General features: G+C 51.1%; 2 protein-coding genes across 2 annotated transcripts; one reads left to right on the top strand and one right to left on the bottom strand.

The window, feature by feature from the left end:
• Positions 1-7,378: 7,378 nt before the first annotated feature.
• LOC118260776 (olfactory receptor 14J1-like) lies at positions 7,379-13,869 on the top strand. Its single transcript, XM_035571232.1, has 2 exons — positions 7,379-8,053; positions 13,855-13,869. Exons 1-2 carry the CDS (start codon positions 7,379-7,381, stop codon positions 13,867-13,869), a joined length of 690 nt encoding a protein of 229 aa, XP_035427125.1.
• A 2,390-nt stretch (positions 13,870-16,259) lies between these two features.
• Positions 16,260-17,213, bottom strand: LOC118260775 (olfactory receptor 14C36-like). Its single transcript, XM_035571231.2, has one exon. The coding sequence runs from the start codon at positions 17,199-17,201 to the stop codon at positions 16,260-16,262; it is 942 nt and encodes a 313-aa protein (XP_035427124.1). The 5' UTR covers positions 17,202-17,213.
• Between the last annotated feature and the right edge of the window lie 1,316 nt (positions 17,214-18,529).

The raw sequence follows: 18,529 nt of genomic DNA, 5'->3' as shown, positions 1-18,529 counted from the left end.
AAAGCTGTGAGAAACGGTGTTGAAAGCCTTAGTGATGTCCAGGTAGACCACATCCACAGCCACTCCCTCGTCCACTGAGCACATTGCTTTGTCTTAGGAGATCAGATTTGTCAAGCAGGACCTCTCTTTGATAACCACCTACTGAATTGGCCTGATGACCTGATTGTCCTTTAAGTGTTGTGTGATGGTACTCAGCATAATCTGATCCATGAGCTTCTCCAACACCGTGGACAGAATAACAGATCCGTAGTTCCCCGACTCCTCCTTCCAGCCCTTCCTGTAGACAGACATCATATTTGCTAGGCGCCAGTTGACTGGGACCTCCCCTGGTAGCCAGGACTGCTGATCAATGATGGAAAGCAGCTTGGCAAGTGGTTCCGCCAGCTCCCTCAGTAGTGACAGGTGGATCCAATCTGGCTCCATAGATGTGTGTACATCTAAGTGGAGTAGCAGGTCTTTAACTATTTCCTCATGGATTATGAGGGCTTCATTCTGCTCCCTGTACTTATCTACCAGCTTTGGAGGCTTAGTACCAGGGGAACAGCTGGTCTTGCTGCTAAAAACTGAGGCAAAAAAGGAATTAATTATTTCAGCCTTTTCCTCATGTCTTCTATGTTTCTATGTCGCTATCTTTCCCCCCATATCCAATATAGGATGGAGATGCTCCTCAATGCTCTTGTTATGTATATATATGTGTTATATATAATTACTCTTTTTGATAGTAATAGTCAGATAGAGCTCCAGTTAGGATTTGGCCATTCTGATTTTGTCCCTGCACAGCTTCGAGACATGGAGGACTGAGCTCCACACAACATGAAAGAATGGATGGAAAAAAAGCACAGAAAAGGTGGAACCTGGCAGCCTTCCATCCCCTGCCCTTCTCTGAGTCTATGCTGCAATTTCATTCAACTGCTTACTCCTGTATTGTCCAAACTGTCCTGCAACTCCTGTTGCTGTTATCTTGTGAGAGACAGCACAATCAGGGTGAGCCATCTGCCTGCAGAAATTAACAGCTGACAGAATGGAGAATCTGTCTAGGAGAAGTTGGAGTGGCTGATGGGCCTGCCACAGGGGCTGGCGTGTGCCTGCAGGAAAAGTCACAGGGGTTGGAGAGGTGTTGACTGTGGCTTGTTAAGCATAGGTCAAGCCCCAGCACATTGCAGTGATTTGTGTCTCTTTGGAAATGCCAGTGTGATGACACAGAGTTTTCAAGCATTTCACAGTTTTTTTTAGGATTCTGCACATTCTCAGAGGTGAAGTTCCAAAGCACTTGAGGTGCCCACTGCTCTAGGTGCCTGCCCATATCCTCTCACACTCCCTGCCACTCCTAACTCTCCTGCCTCTGGACAGATCTCTGGATGGCATGCTTAAGTAGTTGTTTAAACTTAAAGAAAACCTGAATCACATTCAGGAGATGTAACAATAGGAACATGATGGTTTGACCATCCCAAGGATATTCAAAGCTTTGAAGAGCTAGTGTAATTAGCCTGGAGGAGAAGGGGGAGGTGAAGGAGAAAGGGAGAGTGAAGAAGTGGGGAAAAGCGTCCCCTACTGTCCATACCAGTTCCATCCCCCCACCTCCTGCCCCACCACGCATAGATTTACTCCCTGAGGAGAAAAGGCAAAAAGTGTAAAAGAATGTAATTATTAATAGTTTTAAGAGATGAAGAGATGGTTTCTGAGGTACAGAGGTGGCAATAATTTTATCCTGTCATAAGTCAGTGTTATCCAATACATCAAAAGGGTACCTTAAACCAGCCCGCAGAATTGATAAACAGCATGGCATGGAAGACAGACAGTTAGTAGTGTGCTACACAACACAATTCTGAAAACAAGCACAACAGACCTGAGATCAAAATGATCAACATTGTGATCAGCAACTGTTAAACTGTTCTAATGCTTATAACAATTTACTTTTAAAACGCTCTGGTCAGATCTGTCATCTCAACCTTTGTGCTCCACGCTAGGCACCAAAAAGACTTGTTGTGGTTTGACCCAGAAGGCAGCTCAGCACTACAAATCTGCTCATGCAATGGGATGAAGGAGAGAACTGGGAGGAAAAAAAAAAAAAAAAAAAGACACAAAAGGAATAAGTTGTTATTGTTATTGTTATTGTTACAGGCACCAATAGACTAAGGGCATGATATTTTTGTGTGCATATCAAAAGACAGGAAAGGTGGTGGTGATCAACTGAAAAGTGTTGGACCTGAGCATGACGTATATGGTATGGAATGAGGGGTGGATATTGTCCTAGTTTTGGCTGCGATAGAGTTAATTTTTCTTCCTAGTAGCTGGTATGGTGCTGTCTTTCATATTTACAGAATCACAGAACCGTTTGGGTAGGAAAGGACCTTACAGATCACCTGCCATGGGCAGAGACATCTTCCACTAGACCAGGTTATTGAAAGCCCCATCCAACCTGGCCTTGAATACTTCCAGAGATGAGGCATCCACAGCTTCTCTGGGCAGCCTGTTCCAGTGCCTAACCATCCTCTGAGTAAAGAACTTCTTTCTAATATCTAATCTGAATCTACCCTCTTGCAGTTTAAAACCATTACCCCTTGTCCTATCACTACACTCTTTGATGAAGAGTCCCTCCCCAGCTTTCCTGTAGGCTTCTTTAGGTACTGGAAGGCCACTGTAAGGTCTCCACAGAGCCTTCTCTTCTCCAGGCTGAACAACTCCAATGCCCTCAGCCCATCTTCATAGGACAGGTGCTCCAGCCCCTTGATCATCCTCATGGCCCTCCTCTGGACTCATTCTAATAGACCCGTGTCCTTCCTGTGCTGGGGGCCTGGGAGCTAAACGCAGTACTTGAGGTGTGACCTCACCAGGGCTGAGTACAGAGGGACAATCCCTTCCATAGTCTTGTTGACCACACTATTCGTGGTACAAGCCAGGATGCTGTTGGCCTTCTTGGCTACCTGAGCACACTGCTGGCTCATATTCAGCCAACTGTCAACCAATATCCCCAGGACCCTTTCTGCTGGGCAGCTTTCCACACACTCTTCCCCCAGATTGTGGCATTACATGGGGTTGTTGTGCCCAAGTGCAGGACCCGGCACTTAGCCTTGTTGAACTTCATACAGTTGGTCTCAGCCCATGGGTGCAGCCTATCCAGATCCCTCTGCAGAGCCCTCCTACCCTCGAGCAGATCAACACTCTCTCTGAACTTGGTGTCATCTGCAAACTTCCTGAGGGTGCACTTGATCCCCTCGTCCAGATCATTGATGGAGATATTGAAGAGAACTGGCCCCAGTCCTGGGCCCTGGGGGACACCACTAGTGACTGGCCTCCAGCTGCATTTAGCTCTGTTCACCACGGCTCTTTGGACCTGGCCACCCAGCCAGTTTTTAACCCATTGATGCATACATCCATCCAGGCCTTGAGCAGCCAGTTCCTCCAAGAGAATGCTGTGGGAAATGGTTTCAAAAGCCTTACTGAGGTCCAGGTAGACCACATCCACAGCCTTTCCCTTGCCCACTGAGAACATCACCGTGTCTTCGAAGGAGATCAGATTTGCCAAGCAGGACCTGGCTTTGATAAACCCATGCTGACTGGGCCTGATCACCTGGTTGTCCTGAAAATGTTGCGTGATGGTACTCAAGATAATCTGCTCCAGGAGCTTCCCCAGCACCAAGGTCAGACTGACAGGCCTGTAGTTCCCCGGATCCTCCTTCCGGCCCTTCTTGTAGACAGATGTCATATTTGCTAGTCACCAGTTGACTGGGACCTCCCCTGATAGCCAGGACTGCTGATCAATGATGGAAAGCGGCTTGGAGAGCACTTCAGCCAGCTCCCTCAGTACTTCAGATGGGTGGATCCCATCTAGCCCCCTAGACTTGTGTACATCTAAGTGCAGTAGCAGTTTTCTAACCATTTCCTCATGAGTTATGAGAGCTTCATTCTGCTCAAGGTCCTTATCTACCAGCTCAGGGGGCTGAGTACTAGGGGAACAACTGGTCTTGCTGCTAAACACTGAGGTAAAGAATGCACTAAGTACCTCAGCCTTTTCCTCATCTCTTCTAATTCTGTTTTCCCACATCCAATAAAGGATGAAGATTCTCCCTAATTTTCTTCTTTTCTTTTCTTTTCTTTTCTTTTCTTTTCTTTTCTTTTCTTTTCTTTTCTTTTCTTTTCTTTTCTTTTCTTTTCTTTTCACTTTCCTTTCCTTTCCTTTCCTTTCCTTTCCTTTCCTTTCCTTTCCTTTCCTTTCCTTTCCTTTCCTTTTCTCTTCTTTTCTTTTTCTTTTTCTTTTTCTTTTTCTTTTTCTTTTTCTTTTTCTTTTTCTTTTTCTTTTTCTTTTTCTTTCTTTTTCTTTTTCTTTTTCTTTTTCTTTTTCTTTTTCTTTCTTTTCTTTTTCTTTTTCTTTTTCTTTTTCTTTTTCTTTTTCTTTTTCTTTTTCTTTTTCTTTTTCTTTTTCTTTTTCTTTTTCTTTTTCTTTTTCTTTTTCTTTTTCTTTTTCTTTTTCTTTTTCTTTTTTTCTTCTCCTTTCTTCTCCTTTCTTTTCTTTTTCAATGTTTTTATAAAAACATTTTTTATTGTCTCTGACAGTAATAGATAGATTGAGCTCCACTAGGGTCTGGGCCTTCCAATTTGGTCCTTGCACAGCTTAACAACATTTAGGACACAGCTTCAGACAAAATGACAGCATACATGAGAACCACAGAAAAGGTGAAATCTGGCAGCCTTCCATCCACTAGCCTTCTGTGAGTCTTGGCTGCAATTCCATTCAACTAGTTAGTCCTCTACTGTCCACAGTATCCAGTAACTCCTCATTGATGCTATCTTGTGAGACAGCACAATCAGGGTGAGCCATCTTCCTGCAGAAATTAACATCTGACAGAATGGAGCATCTGTCCAGGAGAACCTTGAGAAACTGCAGGATTTTGCCTACAGAAACCTCTTGACCTTTACAAGGAGAAGAGTCGTAGTCCTGCACCCGAGGAAGAGTAACCCCACACATCAGGGCAGACTGGGACCCTGCTGAGTGAGCAGTGCCCGGGAGGAGGAGGGCCTGGGCACCACGAGGGATGCCATATGAGCAGTGGTGCCTGCTTACCAGGAACCAAGCCAGCTTCCTACAGAGCTGCCCTACGAGGGGCATGGCCACCAGGAAAATGTAAGTTACTGTACTCAGCTCAGATCGGGTGCGACACCACACAGATGGGGGTCTACAGTCAGCAGAGAAAGAGGTGCAGGTCTGTGAGTCCCTTGGACAGCCTGGTGTGGAGAGGAGCAAGGACACTGGAAAGGCTGAAAGTCCCAACAGGACTGAGGTCTTTGTGTCAATGGCTATGGCTGTTGCCTTTGACAGTGAGGCCTATGAGGAGACAGCTTATCGTTAAAGCACCAGGGCCTCATTGCCTCCTCACCACCACCCATGAACCAGGCAGGGGTCGTACCATTCTCCTGCACTTGGCCATGCACATCCCCATCTCCTACTGCCCCAGGAAGAGCACTGAGCAGTGTGTGAAGTTAAAGGATCTCCTGTCCCAGGGGCCAAGGGTCAAAGCCTGTTTTTCAATACATTAGTGTCACCTTCACATTGCCTTTGTCTACTTGTCCTCACTGCCTCCAATGCTCTGCTCTAACGAGCTCCAAGGGAGGCTATGTCAGTGTTGGCCCTCAGGGGGGCACTCCAGAACCTTGCATTTGATTCTTGAGAGATTTCTTCAATTGTCCCTCAGTGCCTGAGGTTCGTGGGCACATCACCAAAGCCACCAGAGGAGTCATTCCAATGCCTTGGGCTGGGCCTCTGGTGCCGAGCTGGGCCGGGCTCCTGGGACAGAGAGAGCTCCTGGCAAGAGGGCCCTGGCGCAGGGACAGCTCTGCCCAGGAGCAGCTCCTCTGCACAGCGCAGCAGGGCTGGGGGCTCTGACCACAAGTGGCATGCAAAGAGGAGAGAAGGAGAGAGGGGTTGGAGGCGATTGGGAGTGGGAGGATGCTGAGAGCTGACTGCAGGAGAAATCTGCACAGCCCTTGACAAGGTAAGTCTCTGGCTGCAGGGCCATGCGGCTGCAGGTCCTGGAAGGGTCTCCTCGTGGGTCTTGTTTCTGGGAGGGCAGTGGGCAATGCAGTAGGCTTTGAGAGTCCTGCTGGATTGCACTGCGAGGTGAGGAAGTCTGGCAGAAGCCCCTTGGAGTGCCCTAAGCCAGGTGCCCCTGGTCAGCCCAGAACATCCTGGCCTGGCTGGCCATGCCGGGCTCTCTGTCAGCTGTCCCGTAGCTCCTGCAGCCATGGAGGTGCCCCTTGGCAGGGCCCTGTTGGTGGCAGGGTGCTGCAGGGCAGCGCTGAGCACAGCCGCGTGGGATGGGGTCTGTGAGCACCGGCAGGGGGAAAGAAGAGGTGGGCGCAGAGCAGCAGCTCCCGGCAGGGACAGCTGCAGGCAGCAGAGAGAGGGGCAGGCAGCCAGAAGGAGCTGTTGCCAGAAACGCCCCTCCCTGGCCTCCTCTCCCCCCTGGAGCCCATGGGCTGTGGGGCAGGCATGGCTAGCACAGCAGGCAGAGCCCAGACAAGGACAATCTCCTCAGCTCATTCTGGTTGTGAGCTTCAGCCAGAGACAACGATGCTGTCCAGCTGCACTTGGACTGGGGCTTCTCTGCTCTCAGCTGTTTCCAGTTTCTTCTCAGGGAAACACCTTACTGGGATGGTCCTGCAGCTCACAGAGGGGTAGCACAGGTCAGCTGAGAACAGGACTGGTGGGCAGAGCTGCTCTGCTCAGTCTTCAACAAGGGACAGTCCCTTTGCCTCCTGGCACACACAGGACTTCACCAGGAGTGCACAGGAAATGTCCGGGTGTTCAACCATCCAGTACCTCTCCTAAGAATTACAAGGGCAACTGGAATAAAACAAAGCAAACAAAATCCCTACAGCTAGGCTCTGCATTCAGATGAGTTGTTTGCAACAACACTGCAAAGCTCATGGATATGACAAGTGGACTGGACTTGAGTTTCCCCCATGTTCCTGCTTCCCTCCTGCTGCACAGCAGGAAGGACTCCTCTGGAGCCCACAGCAGCCCCTGCTCCCAGTGCCACTTTCAGCCAGCACCAGCCGCAGCTCAAGCAAGAGAGCTGCAGAAAGGTTCTCCTGCAAAGAGAGAGGCTTGTCTGTGGGGTTTCTAAGACATGCAATATGTTTTCCTCCTTGAAGTCAGTTCTAACTATGTTTTTTTCTCCTCTTCAAAGACACCTGTGTCCAAAGTCAGCAAATGCCCAACATCAGCTCTGTGAGTGAGTTCCTCCTGCTGGCATTCGCAGACACACGGGAGCTGCAGCTCCTGCACTTTGGGCTCTTCCTGGGCATCTACCTGGCTGCCCTCCTGGGCAACGGCCTCATCCTCACCGCCGTAGCCTGCAACCACCGCCTCCACACCCCCATGTACTTCTTCCTCCTCAAGCTCGCCCTCCTCAACCTGGGCTGCATCTCCACCACTGTCCCTAAAGCCATGGCCAATTCCCTCTGGGACCCCAGGGCTACCTCCTATCAAGGATGTGCTGCACAAGTCCTCTTTTTCATCTTCTTCTTTGGTTCAGAGTATTCCCTCCTCACCATCACGGCCTACGACCGCTACATTGCCATCTGCAAGTCCCTGCACTATGGGAGCCTCCTGGGAACCAGAGCTTGTGCCAAGATAGCAGCAGCTGCCTGGGGCAGTGGCTTTCTCAATGCTGTCCTGCACATGGCCAACACATTTTCCCTGCCCCTCTGCCAAGGCAATGCAGTGGACCAGTTCTTCTGTGAAATCCCCCAGATCCTCAAGCTCTCCTGCTCAGATGCCTACCTCAGGGAAGTTGAGCTACTTGTGTTCAGTTTTTCTTTAGTCTTTGGTTGTTTTGTTTTCATTGTTTTCTCGTATGTGCAGATTTTCAGAGCTGTGCTGAGGATGCCCTCTGAGCAGGGCCGGCACAAAGCCTTTTCCACATGCCTCCCTCACCTGGCCATGGTCTCCCTGTTTATCAGCACTGCCATGTTTGACTACTGGAAGCCCCCCTCTAACTCCTCCCCATCTGTGGACCTGGTGGTGGCAGTTCTGTACTCGGTGGTGCCTCCAGCAGTGAACCCCCTCATCTACAGCATGAGGAACCCACAGCTGAAGGATGCAATGAGGAAACTCTGGGGGTTTCTCTGTAAATAAAGACAACAAAGAAGCCATCAGATATACACTGGTCTCAGCTGCCATCTCTTCCCAACCCCTCTGGAGCTGGGGGAGCAGCCCCAGCACACAGGAGGGGCTCAGGGCCAAGAGCCCAGCTGCCACATGGAGGAGCAGCCCCAGTGGCTCTCGGGGCTGCCCCTCATTGCCCGCTGGGCTCTGCCTCTCTGCTGCCTTCGGGTCGGGGCTGCTGCTTCCCTGGAGCCATGGCCATGGCCAGCAGCAGGACCTGGTCTTTTCTTGTTTCACTTCCACACTCTCTGCTTACACCCTTCCATTTCTCTTAGCTCTCAGGTTCTCTTGGGGTGACAGTCCTGTTGTTTGTACAGTGGCATCTCTGACGCATCTCTGCACACGTCTTCCAAATATGGTGTCAGGAATACAACCAAGCAGCTGCTCCCTGAAAAGGTTTTTACTTTTCTGTGCTGACATTCAATCAGAGCTTCAGATGATAGGTGAAGGACCAAAGACTGGCCTGGGAGCTCCTGCCTTGATGACACATGGCCCAGAAAAAAGTAACTGTACTCTAACTGGCCTGGGACTGTCCCACTGGTGCTGGGGCTGATTGCAAATGGCATCCTGGAGAGGAATCTGGAGCTGCTCTGTGCCTGGGCCAGGCCTCTTGTCCTGGCCTGAGGAACGGGGCTGGCCCTGCGCGGCACAGGCACTCTGTGCTGGGGATCTCCCAGGCAAGAGACCAGGGCTCCTGCAGCTTCACGGACCTCCATCTCCTGAGCTGTGGCTGGCCCCAGCCCGGGGGCTGCTGGGGAGGCCCAGAGCTGCCTTTGTCCCAGCAGCTGCGGTGCCTTGCGAGGGGCTGGGGCTGTGGTGGCTGTGCCCAGAGCCCTGCAGCAGCCTGCGGTGGGCACTGCCCTGGGGCCAGCCCAGCCTGGGCTGCTGGGCTGGGCTGGGCTGGGCTGGGCTGGGGAGAGGGCAGGGAGGTAGGGAGAGGTGGGCAGGGGCTGGGCTGGGCTGGGCAGTGCCCAGCAGAGCACTTTGTTGACTTTGATGACTTTCACCTGTTTCCTTGATGACTGCAGACACCCATCTCTGTTCACCACCTTGCTCTCATCCCACCATTTCCATAATTTCACCAATGTCTCATCAACACTCACTAGCTGTTCCTTCAAACACAAAGCGACGGTCTGATCAAAGACACTCTTTGGATGACCTCAGACACCACAGCACAACACTTTGAGGGACATTTCTTCCTCCTCGTGGCCAGTACCAACATTCCAAAGTGCACTTTGTGGCAGTTTTTTCTCTCCTGCTCTTTCCTACTACTGAAGAAAGCTCCATCAGGGTGGAAACCACTCCTAAAGTAGGCATCCCAATGCATCAGCCTTCTTGCGGCCTGTCAGCCAACCAGACAGAAGTCACCTCACCAGCATCTTCCAGGCCATGGGCCTGCTGCTGGCCTTGCAGTTTCTTGGCTAGACACAGCCAAGCCTTGTGCCTCCTGCAGTCCATAGAATCATAGAATCATAGAATATCCCAAGTTGGAAGGGACTCATAAGGATCATCAAGTCCAACTCCTGGCACCGCACAGGTCTGCCGAAAAGTTTAGACCATGTGACTAAGCGCACAGTCCAATCGCTTCTTAAATTCAGACAGGCTTGGTGCAGTGACTCCTTCCCTGGGGAGCCTGTTCCAGTGTGCGACCACCCTCTCGGTGAAGAACCTCTTCCTGATGTCCAGCCTAAACGTCCCCTGCCTCAGCCTGACACCGTTCCCACAGGTCCTATCACTGGTGATTATGGAGAATAGGTCACCTGCCTCTCCACTCCCCGTTGTGAGGAAGTTGTAGACTGCGATGAGGTCCCTCCTCAGCCTCCCCTTCTCCAGGCTGAACAGGCCAAGTGACCTCAGCCACTCCTCATATGTCTTCCCCTCTAGGCCCTTCACCATCTTCGTCGCCCTCCTCCGGACACTCTCCAACAGTTTCATGTCCTTTTTGTACTGTGGTGCCCAGAACTGCACACAGTACTCGAGGTGAGGCCGCACCAGCGCAGAGTAGAGCGGGACAATCACTTCCCTCGACCGACTAGCAATGCTGTGCTTGATGCATCCCAGGATACGGTTGGCCCTCCTGGCTGCCAGGGCACACTGCTGGATCATATTCAACTTGCTGTCAACCACAACCCCCAGATCCCTCTCTGTGGGGCTGCTCTCCAGCGTCTCGTTGCCCAGTCTGTACGTATAGCCAGGGTTGCCCCATCCCAGGTGCAGGACCCGGCACTTGCTCTTGTTAAACTTCATGTGGCTGGTGATTGCCCAGCTCTCCAATCTGTCCAGATCTCTCTGCAAGGCCTTTCCACCCTCAGCCGAGTCTACAACTCCTCCAAGTTTGGTGTCGTCAGCAAATTTGCTCAGAACACCTTCTAGTCCCACATCCAAATCATTTATAAAACCATTGAAGAGGACTGGCCCTAAAATGGAGCCTTGAGGGACCCCACTAGTGACCATCCGCCAGCCAGATGTGGCCCCATTAACCACAACCTTTTGAGCCCTGTCCGTCAGCCAATTGCTCACCCATCGTATGATGTTTTTGTTCAGCTGTATGCTGGACATTTTGTCCAGTAGGATCCTATGGGAAACCGTGTCAAAAGCTTCACTGAAGTCCAAAAAGATCACATGAGCTGATTTCCCTTGATTGACTAGATGGGTGATCTTATCATAAAGAGAAATCAAATTTGTTAATTTGTTAACAAACCCATGTTGGCTGGGACCAATGACTGCATTTTCCCCCAGGTGCGCTTCAGTAACTTCAAGGATCATCCTCTCCATAATTTTACCAAGCACTGACGTGAGACTGACAGGCCTGTAATTGCTAGGGTCTTCTTTCTTGCCCTTCTTGAAAATTGGCACAACATTTGTCAGCTTCCAGTCCAATGGGACCTCTCCAGATTCCCAAGATCTTTGAAAAATAATTGAGAGAGGTCCCACAATGACATCAGCCAGCTCTTTAAGCACCCTGGGATGAATTCCATCTGGACCCATAGACTTGTATGGATCCAGGTGGAGCAGCAAATCCCGCACACGTTCAGGGTCGGTTGGGAGTTTGTCATTCCCACCGTCATGGTCCTCCAGCTCAGGGTACCCTGGGTCCCGAAGCCCATCATCAGTGTTGAAGACAGAGGTGAAGAAGGCGTTAAATGTTTCTGCTTTGCCTGTGTCATTGTCTGTGAGGAGCCCCTCCCCATCTAGTAGTGGACCTATGTTTTCTTTGGTTCTCCTTTTTGTGTTCACATATCTAAAAAAACCTTTTTTATTGTCTCCCATAGACATGGCCAGCTTCAATTCTAGTTAGGCTTTGGCCACACGAATTTTCTCCCTACGAACACAAACAGCATCCCTGTATTCCTTCCTCATTGCCTGACCCTCCTTCCAGCAGCCGTACACTTTCTTTTTTTGCCTAAGCTCCAGTAGAAGTTCCCTTGTCAGCCAGGCCGGCCTTCTGCCCCGCTTGCCTGACTTCCGATATTTTGGAATCGCCTGATCTTGTGTTTTTAGGAAGCAGTGCTTAAAGATTGACCAGCACTGATGGGCGCCAATGCCTTCAAAAGCAGTTTCCCAGGGGACCTTGCTGACTAGTTCCCTGAGCAGCCTGAAGTCTGCTTTCCCCATATCCAGGGCCGAAGTTTTGGTGACAGTTTTCCTTCTGTCACCATAAATTCTAAACTCAACCACTTCATGGTTGCTATGACCGAGACGGCCGCCAATTGCCACTTCTCCCATAAGACCCTCTCTGTTCTCCAGCAACAGATCTAGGAGGGCACCTTTCCTAGTTGGCTCCCTTAGCACCTGCACCAAGAAGTTATCATCTAGGTGCTTTATGAACCTCCTGGACTTGCTCGTGTCAGCTGTGTGGTGATCCCAGTTGATGTCTGGCAAGTTGAAATCCTCCATTAGGACACGGGGAGTTGATCTTGAGGCATCTCTTAGTTCTGTAAAGAATAATTCATCGGCGTTGTCGTCCTGGGCAGGTGGTCTGTAATAGACTCCCACAACAACATCCCCTTTATTTGTTCGTCCCTTAATCCTTACTCAGAGGCTCTCAACTTTGCCATCACCAACTTGAAGTTCCACGCAGTCCAGCCCATGCTTCACATACATTGCCACCCCCCCCACCTTGCCTACCCTGCCCGTCCCTCTTGAAGAGCCTGTAACCGTCTATTGCAACACACCAGCCACAGGACTCATCCCACCAGGTTTCGCTTATGCCGATGATGTCGTAGCTGCGGGACTGGGCCAAGACTTCTAGCTCATCCATTTTATTCCTCCTACTGCGTGCATTTGCGTAGAAGCACTTCAAATGCGCCTGCCTACACACTATCTTGTGTAGCCAACCGAAGGGCCTCACTAGCACACAGTCCCTCTGATTCTAGCACACCATCCCTTAGCTCATCACCAGCATGCCTGGTTTTATCCCCTTCCCCCTTCAGCTCTAGTTTAAAGCCCTATCTATCAGCCCTGCCAACTCCTGATCAAAAATCCTCACCCCTCTCTGAGAGAGGCGCATCCCATGTGGTGCCAGCAGGCCCGGTGTTGCGTAGACCTTCCCGTGATCAAAAAACCCGAAATTCTGCTGGTTGCACCAGGTGGGTGTCAGGTCTGTGTTTAGGGTATGGACAAGCTTTGTGTTTTAGGGTTTTGTTTAGGTCTCTCAAGCAGTTTCCTAGGGTTAAATAGAGCATTTTAATGCTAGTGTTAAGGGCAGGGATCAGAGTGATTAAGAGAGTAAAAGCAAGGGGAAGGGGCTATGGGCTGAGTTTTGGCTTCAAGGGGTGCTTTGAAGTCAGGCATTAGAGTAGTGGATTCCTGACAGTGTGTGGAGTAGCATTTAGGTTTAAGGATTAATGTTGCTAGTTAAAATAGGGCAAGGTCTTTACATGACTCCTTTAAGTCAGTGTTACAGCAAAATCAACATTGCCTGAACCTTCTAACCTCCCAGAAATCAATTTCTGCTGGCCAAGCTCCTCTTCCCTCTCCCAGATCTCACATCTCTCCTGGCCAGGCTTCTCCTGACCTCCCCATATCACTCATCTTCTTAGGGGCAGTTTTCTGATGGCTTTCATGATCTCAGAGTATCTGTCTCACCTCTGTTGGCTACTCCTTTCTTGAGACAGATGCAGCACCTAAGCCAGGATGGAAAAGAACACAAAGGCTGTAGGTGCACACTGCACAATGTGCCCAGCAGCTCTGTACCACCCCAAAAATTTGTTTCCTGCCTCTAACTTTTGGATATAGAATGGGTCCTATGGATCCAGGGTAACTTTTTCCGGCCCTCATGCATGGTTCAGTTTGCCCTGGGCATCTTGGAGGCAGTAGCCCACTCTGTGTAGAAAACAGAAAGCAGCCCTGAAGGATGACTTTAGGCAAATGCTGACACCTCTAACATGCCAACTCCTGCCCAAGACCTCTTCCTTTATGTGGCCTACCATGTACTTAGAAAGAGCGGATCTCACAAACTACATGCACAGCAAGAGCCTTCTGCTTGCCTTTCAGGTACTTTCGCAGGTGTGAGCCTAATGGCACTGATCCCAGCCAGGAGTCAAGGGATGAGCTGCCAGCTATTTCTCAAAGAAGCCACCTCACAGGCCATTTAACAGCCATTCACTTCCTGCTAGACTTAGAATTTCTGAGGCACCACTGACCTTATAATACCACACCTACAAAACTCCCCCTTTTTGGCCTAGGACCTGCCCATGTAGAAGTGATCTGTTTGTGATCCTTCAAGCCCATGGCACTGCTGCTGGACTCCCAGACTCTCTGATGCATGGGAGCCAGTTCCGTGCCAGTCCTGAGAGGTGCTAGGGCAGGAGGGACCTTGCAGGCAATGTCCAAGCTCCGTACCTGTTGGCAGTCTCTCAGCTCCTTGTGCACAGAGAGGATCATGCTCATGTCCAGAAGCCATGTGCTGAAGCTGGCCTAGAAGACACTCAGGGGAAGCGCCCTCCCAGCCCCAGCCCCAGCCCCAGCCCCACCTGGCGGTGCTGCTCTGCAGAGCAATGGGGCTGTGCTGCCCAGGGCACAGGGGCACTCTGCAGGGCTGTGCTGGGCAGGCTGGGAGGCAGACCCAGCTCATGTGGTCACTACCATTGCCCCAGGGCTGCAAGGAATCACTCACCAGACTCCTTTGCTGGGCCTGCTGCGTGCCCTAGGGGTGCAGAGCTCTCCTCTGCCTGCTCACACCAGATTGAGCACTTGAGCTCTGGTCAGTCCACCTCGGACAGGCTCATGCTCTACTGGCTCCATTCACTGCTGTCTCCTGGGATCATGCTGCCCCTGGAGATGTCCGCGCATGCTCTGCACACACCACTCTTGCCCGCAGGTCCCACGTGTCTCTCCAACCCTCCCCTCTTCCCCTGCAGTAGTGGCACCTCACCGCAGCAGGTTGGTGCATCTCCAGTCTCAGGGGTGTTTCCTGAGGGCCTGCCCCATGTGGGGAGTGGTGGCGAGGAAGAGAGCAAGGTCAGCTCCTGGGGCATGGCTGAGCACAGCCCAGTCATCCCGCACTGCGGGCAGGCCCCTTCTCCCAGGCTGAGGTACACGTGCAAGATCGACACTTCTCCAGCAGTCCAGCTTTGTGTAGGGCCCTTCAGCACTGCCCCAGTCTCAGGACTCCCCTCCTTTTCCTCCTCCACCCATAGACATCTGCCAAAGCCCTGAGTTTCCTTGTTTCTCACAGCCTTCACACAAGTCTTTCTCCTGGCCCTCCCCACTGCCCAGCACTGTCTCCCAGGTGGCACTCAGTGACATGGTGCTCAGCAATAAATATTGGGGTTATCTTTCGAAGACCGGGTAGAAGTTTCTCAGAGGCTGTTTGCAGAGATGGTGAAATATTGCATATTCATCATTTTGCGGGGTTGATTTATTTTTGAAAATAAGCACAAGGCAGTGCTTGGCAGGACCATGGGGTGACTCTAAGGGCACAAAAGACAGGAAAATGCTGCACCAGAGCTGGACCACAGGTCTTTAAACTGGGTCTCCTCAATTATTCTCCTGTCTTATGTGCCTTCACCTGCTGTATCTTCACCACCTCCCCTGGCATTGCAGATCCCTCCTTAGCCCCTGGACACCTCAGATTCGTTTTTCCCTCTAAAAGATTCTTTGGATGGTCACTCATTTTCTGAGTTCTAATCACTACTCACTGAGCACACTGTGCCTGGGTTCCCCTGACATCTCCTGGCAGCTCCAGATTCCTCTCCAGGCTGGCATTGGCCATCAGCCCCACTGCTTTGGACACATTCTCATGCAGATGAGTCCAAGACCAGTTGTTTTCTGCTTTGGCAAGTGCTGTCATAAAGGTAGCTCTTGGTCCTGCCCTTGGTCCCTCACAGATCACCCTAGGACTTTCAGCCTGTGTCCTTCACTCCATGAAGAAGCCCAGAAAACAGAAGAGCAGGGAGCAACCCCTTGGCTGTATTCCTGGCAGCAGCTTTGGAAGAGGGATCCAGGCTTCTGGGTTTGCCCTGAGCAGCCCCTTTTGTTTCCGTGGTGCTAGCAGGGAGGCCAGCTGTGACCCAGGGTTGCACATTGCCTGCTGCTGCCTGCAGGGACAGGAATGTCACTGCAGAGACAACAAGACTGTCATCGAGGCACATGAGACCTCAGGACTAACCCAGACACAAGAGCACAAGAGAACAATGTGGAAGCCAAGAGAGCAGCAGTGAAAAGGCCACGTCCTGCTGCTGGCCATGGCCATGGCTCCAGGGAAGCAGCAGCCCCGACCCAAAGGCAGCAGAGAGGCAGAGCCCAGCGGGCAATGAGGGGCAGCCCCAAGGGCCACCAGGGCTGCTCCTCCATGTGGCAGCTGGGCTCTTGGCCTTGAGCCCCTCCTGCATGCTGGGGCTGCTCCCTCAGCCCCAGAGGAGGTGGGAAGAGATGGCAGCTGAGAAGACTGAAATTCTGAAAACTTCCTTATTGGGTTTATCTACACAGGAAACCGGGATCTATAGGTTAATGATTAACAAGTAGGAGAATAAGAATATTATTTCTATCAGAAACAATAGTTAGTGAAAATAATAATAAAGACAAATACTAAAAAATATATCTTAAAATTTCCTGAGAAAACACAGCATTATTGATTTTATGTATATTATTATAGGTGAATATGCTGTATAATTGTGTATTCTAGCAGTGTCCTCACTGCTTCCCTTAGTTCCTGGTTCCTCATGCTGTAGATGAGGGGGTTCACTGCTGGAGGTACAAGTGAGTACAGAACTGCCATCACCAGGTCTAGGGATGGGGAGGAGATCGAGGGAGGCTTCAGGTAGGCAAACATGGCAGTGCTGATAAACAGGGAGACAACGGCCAGGTGAGGGAGGCACATGGAAAAGGCTTTGTGCTGGCCCTGCTCAGAGGGCGTCCTCAGCACGGCTCTGAAGATCTGCACATAGGACAACACAATGAAAACAAAACAATCAAATGCTAAAGAAAAACTAAATACAAGTGCCCCAACTTCCCTGAGGTAGGCATCTGAGCAGGAGAGCTTGAGGATCTGGGGGATTTCACAGAAGAACTGGTCCACAGCATTGCCTTGGCAGAAGGGCAGGGAAAATGTACTGGCTGTGTGCAGGACAGCATTGAGAAAGCCACTGCCCCAGGCAGCTGCTGCCATCTGGGCACAAGCTCTGCTGCCCAGGAGGCTCCCATAGTGCAGGGACTTGCAGATGGCAATGTAGCGGTCATAGGCCATGACGGTGAGAAGGGAAAACTCTGCTCCAATGAAGAAGACTAAAAAGAGGACTTGTGCAGCACATCCTTGATATGAGATGGCCCTGTTGTCCCAGAGGGCATTGGCCATGGCTTTGGGCAGAGTGGTGGAGATGCAGCCCAGGTCGAGGACGGCGAGGTTGAGGAGGAAGAAGTACATGGGGGTGTGGAGGCGGTGGTCGCAGGCTACGGCGGTGAGGATGAGGCCGTTGCCCAGGAGGGCAGCCAGGTAGATGCCTAGGAAGAGCCCGAAGTGCAGGAGCTGCAGCTCCCACGTGTCTGCGAATGCCAGCAGGAGGAACTCACTCACAGAGCTGATGTTAGGCATTTGCTGTTTCTGGGAATGGAGTCCTGCCCAAGGATGAAAAATGTATTAATAAGTAAGAATACTTATCTGAGAAGAACTTGTTCCATTTTTCTCTTAACACCCCCTAAACACTTGTCCCCTTTCAGGCACACATTTGGCAGGTCCCTTTCAGGAGTTCTGATTGATGCTGCCTGGCAGTGTCCCTGGGAGCAGGGGACTCTGCTCTAGGAAGTGCAGGAGTCAGTCCTGCCCTACACCAGGAGGTGAAAAGGAACATTGGGTAATTCCAGATTCAATCACCTGATAATAAAGACTTTTTCCATATTGTTGCTTCCAGTTCATCCAACTGCAGAGCAGGGCTGTTGGGATTTTTTTTTTTTTGTGTGTGCATATTTTTTGTTTTTGTTTTGTTTTTTATTTGTTTGTTTGATTAGCTGCTCACCCCACTTCTAAGGACTTTTCCTATGGCATAAATCCTGGGCATTTCTGCTGCACTCCAAGTGAAGTCTTGTAGATTCTCAGAGTTACAGATACTGCCTTTTTAGAGCAGAGTGCTCTTCAGAGAGGAGATCCAGTCTGTCCATCAGTCCTGGTCTCAGCTGCCCTGTGCTGGCAGATCTTTGAGCTACAGGACAATTCTGCTCCTATGTTCCTAGAGTTGTAGAATCATAGAATATTCTGACTTGGAAGGGTTCCACAAGGATCATCAAATTCCACCCCTGAACCTGTACATGAACACCCCAAAATCAGTCCATATGCCTGAGGGGGAAGCCCAAATGTTTGTTGAATTCTGGCAGCCTCAGTGCTGTGACACTTTCCCCATGGTGCCTGTTCCAGTGCCTACAAAACCTGGACACTGCTGAGTGCAGAAGAATCCAGGCTCAAAATGCACATCTCCAGACCCCTCACCCTGTCCCCGTACTCCCCTTCCCCCAAGCACACTGAGGGCTCACTCCATGGGCATGTGAAACCCCCATCCCCAGCCAGCCTGGAAACAAGAACAGCAGCAGCACGGCCAGGTGGAGAAGCCAGGAGGAATGCCAGCGTGCTGCTGCCAGGGGAGGCAAGGCCAGGGAGGGACAGACGGACACTCAGCAGACCCTCCTGTGCTGCAGCTCTACCTGCAGAGGAGGTAGCTCCTGCTGGGGACAGCGGGGGCTTGAGGGCAGAAGCTCTGCTGGTGGGAGAAAAGAGCAGGGGGTGTCCCAGGGAAGGCTTCTGCCCTGCAGGGGATGGCAGGGAGGTGCCTGAGCTCTCCCTCGCACAGCGTTTCTGGCAGCAGCTCCCTCTCACCGCTTGCCCATGTCCCTGCTGCCTGCCCATGTCCCTGCTGGGAGCTGGTTCTGTGT

Source organism: Cygnus atratus, unplaced genomic scaffold, assembly GCF_013377495.2.
Source record: "Cygnus atratus isolate AKBS03 ecotype Queensland, Australia unplaced genomic scaffold, CAtr_DNAZoo_HiC_assembly HiC_scaffold_37, whole genome shotgun sequence".
Taxonomy (NCBI): Eukaryota; Metazoa; Chordata; class Aves; order Anseriformes; family Anatidae; genus Cygnus; species Cygnus atratus.
Note: the sequence above shows the minus strand (reverse complement) of the source record. Positions and strands in the feature narration are given on the sequence as shown.

Coding starts and splice junctions, on each gene's coding strand:
- LOC118260776 (XM_035571232.1), top strand. CDS start 7,379: ATGTACTTCTTCCTCCTCAAGCTCGCCCTCCTCAACCTGGGCTGCATC.
- LOC118260775 (XM_035571231.2), bottom strand. CDS start 17,201: ATGCCTAACATCAGCTCTGTGAGTGAGTTCCTCCTGCTGGCATTCGCA.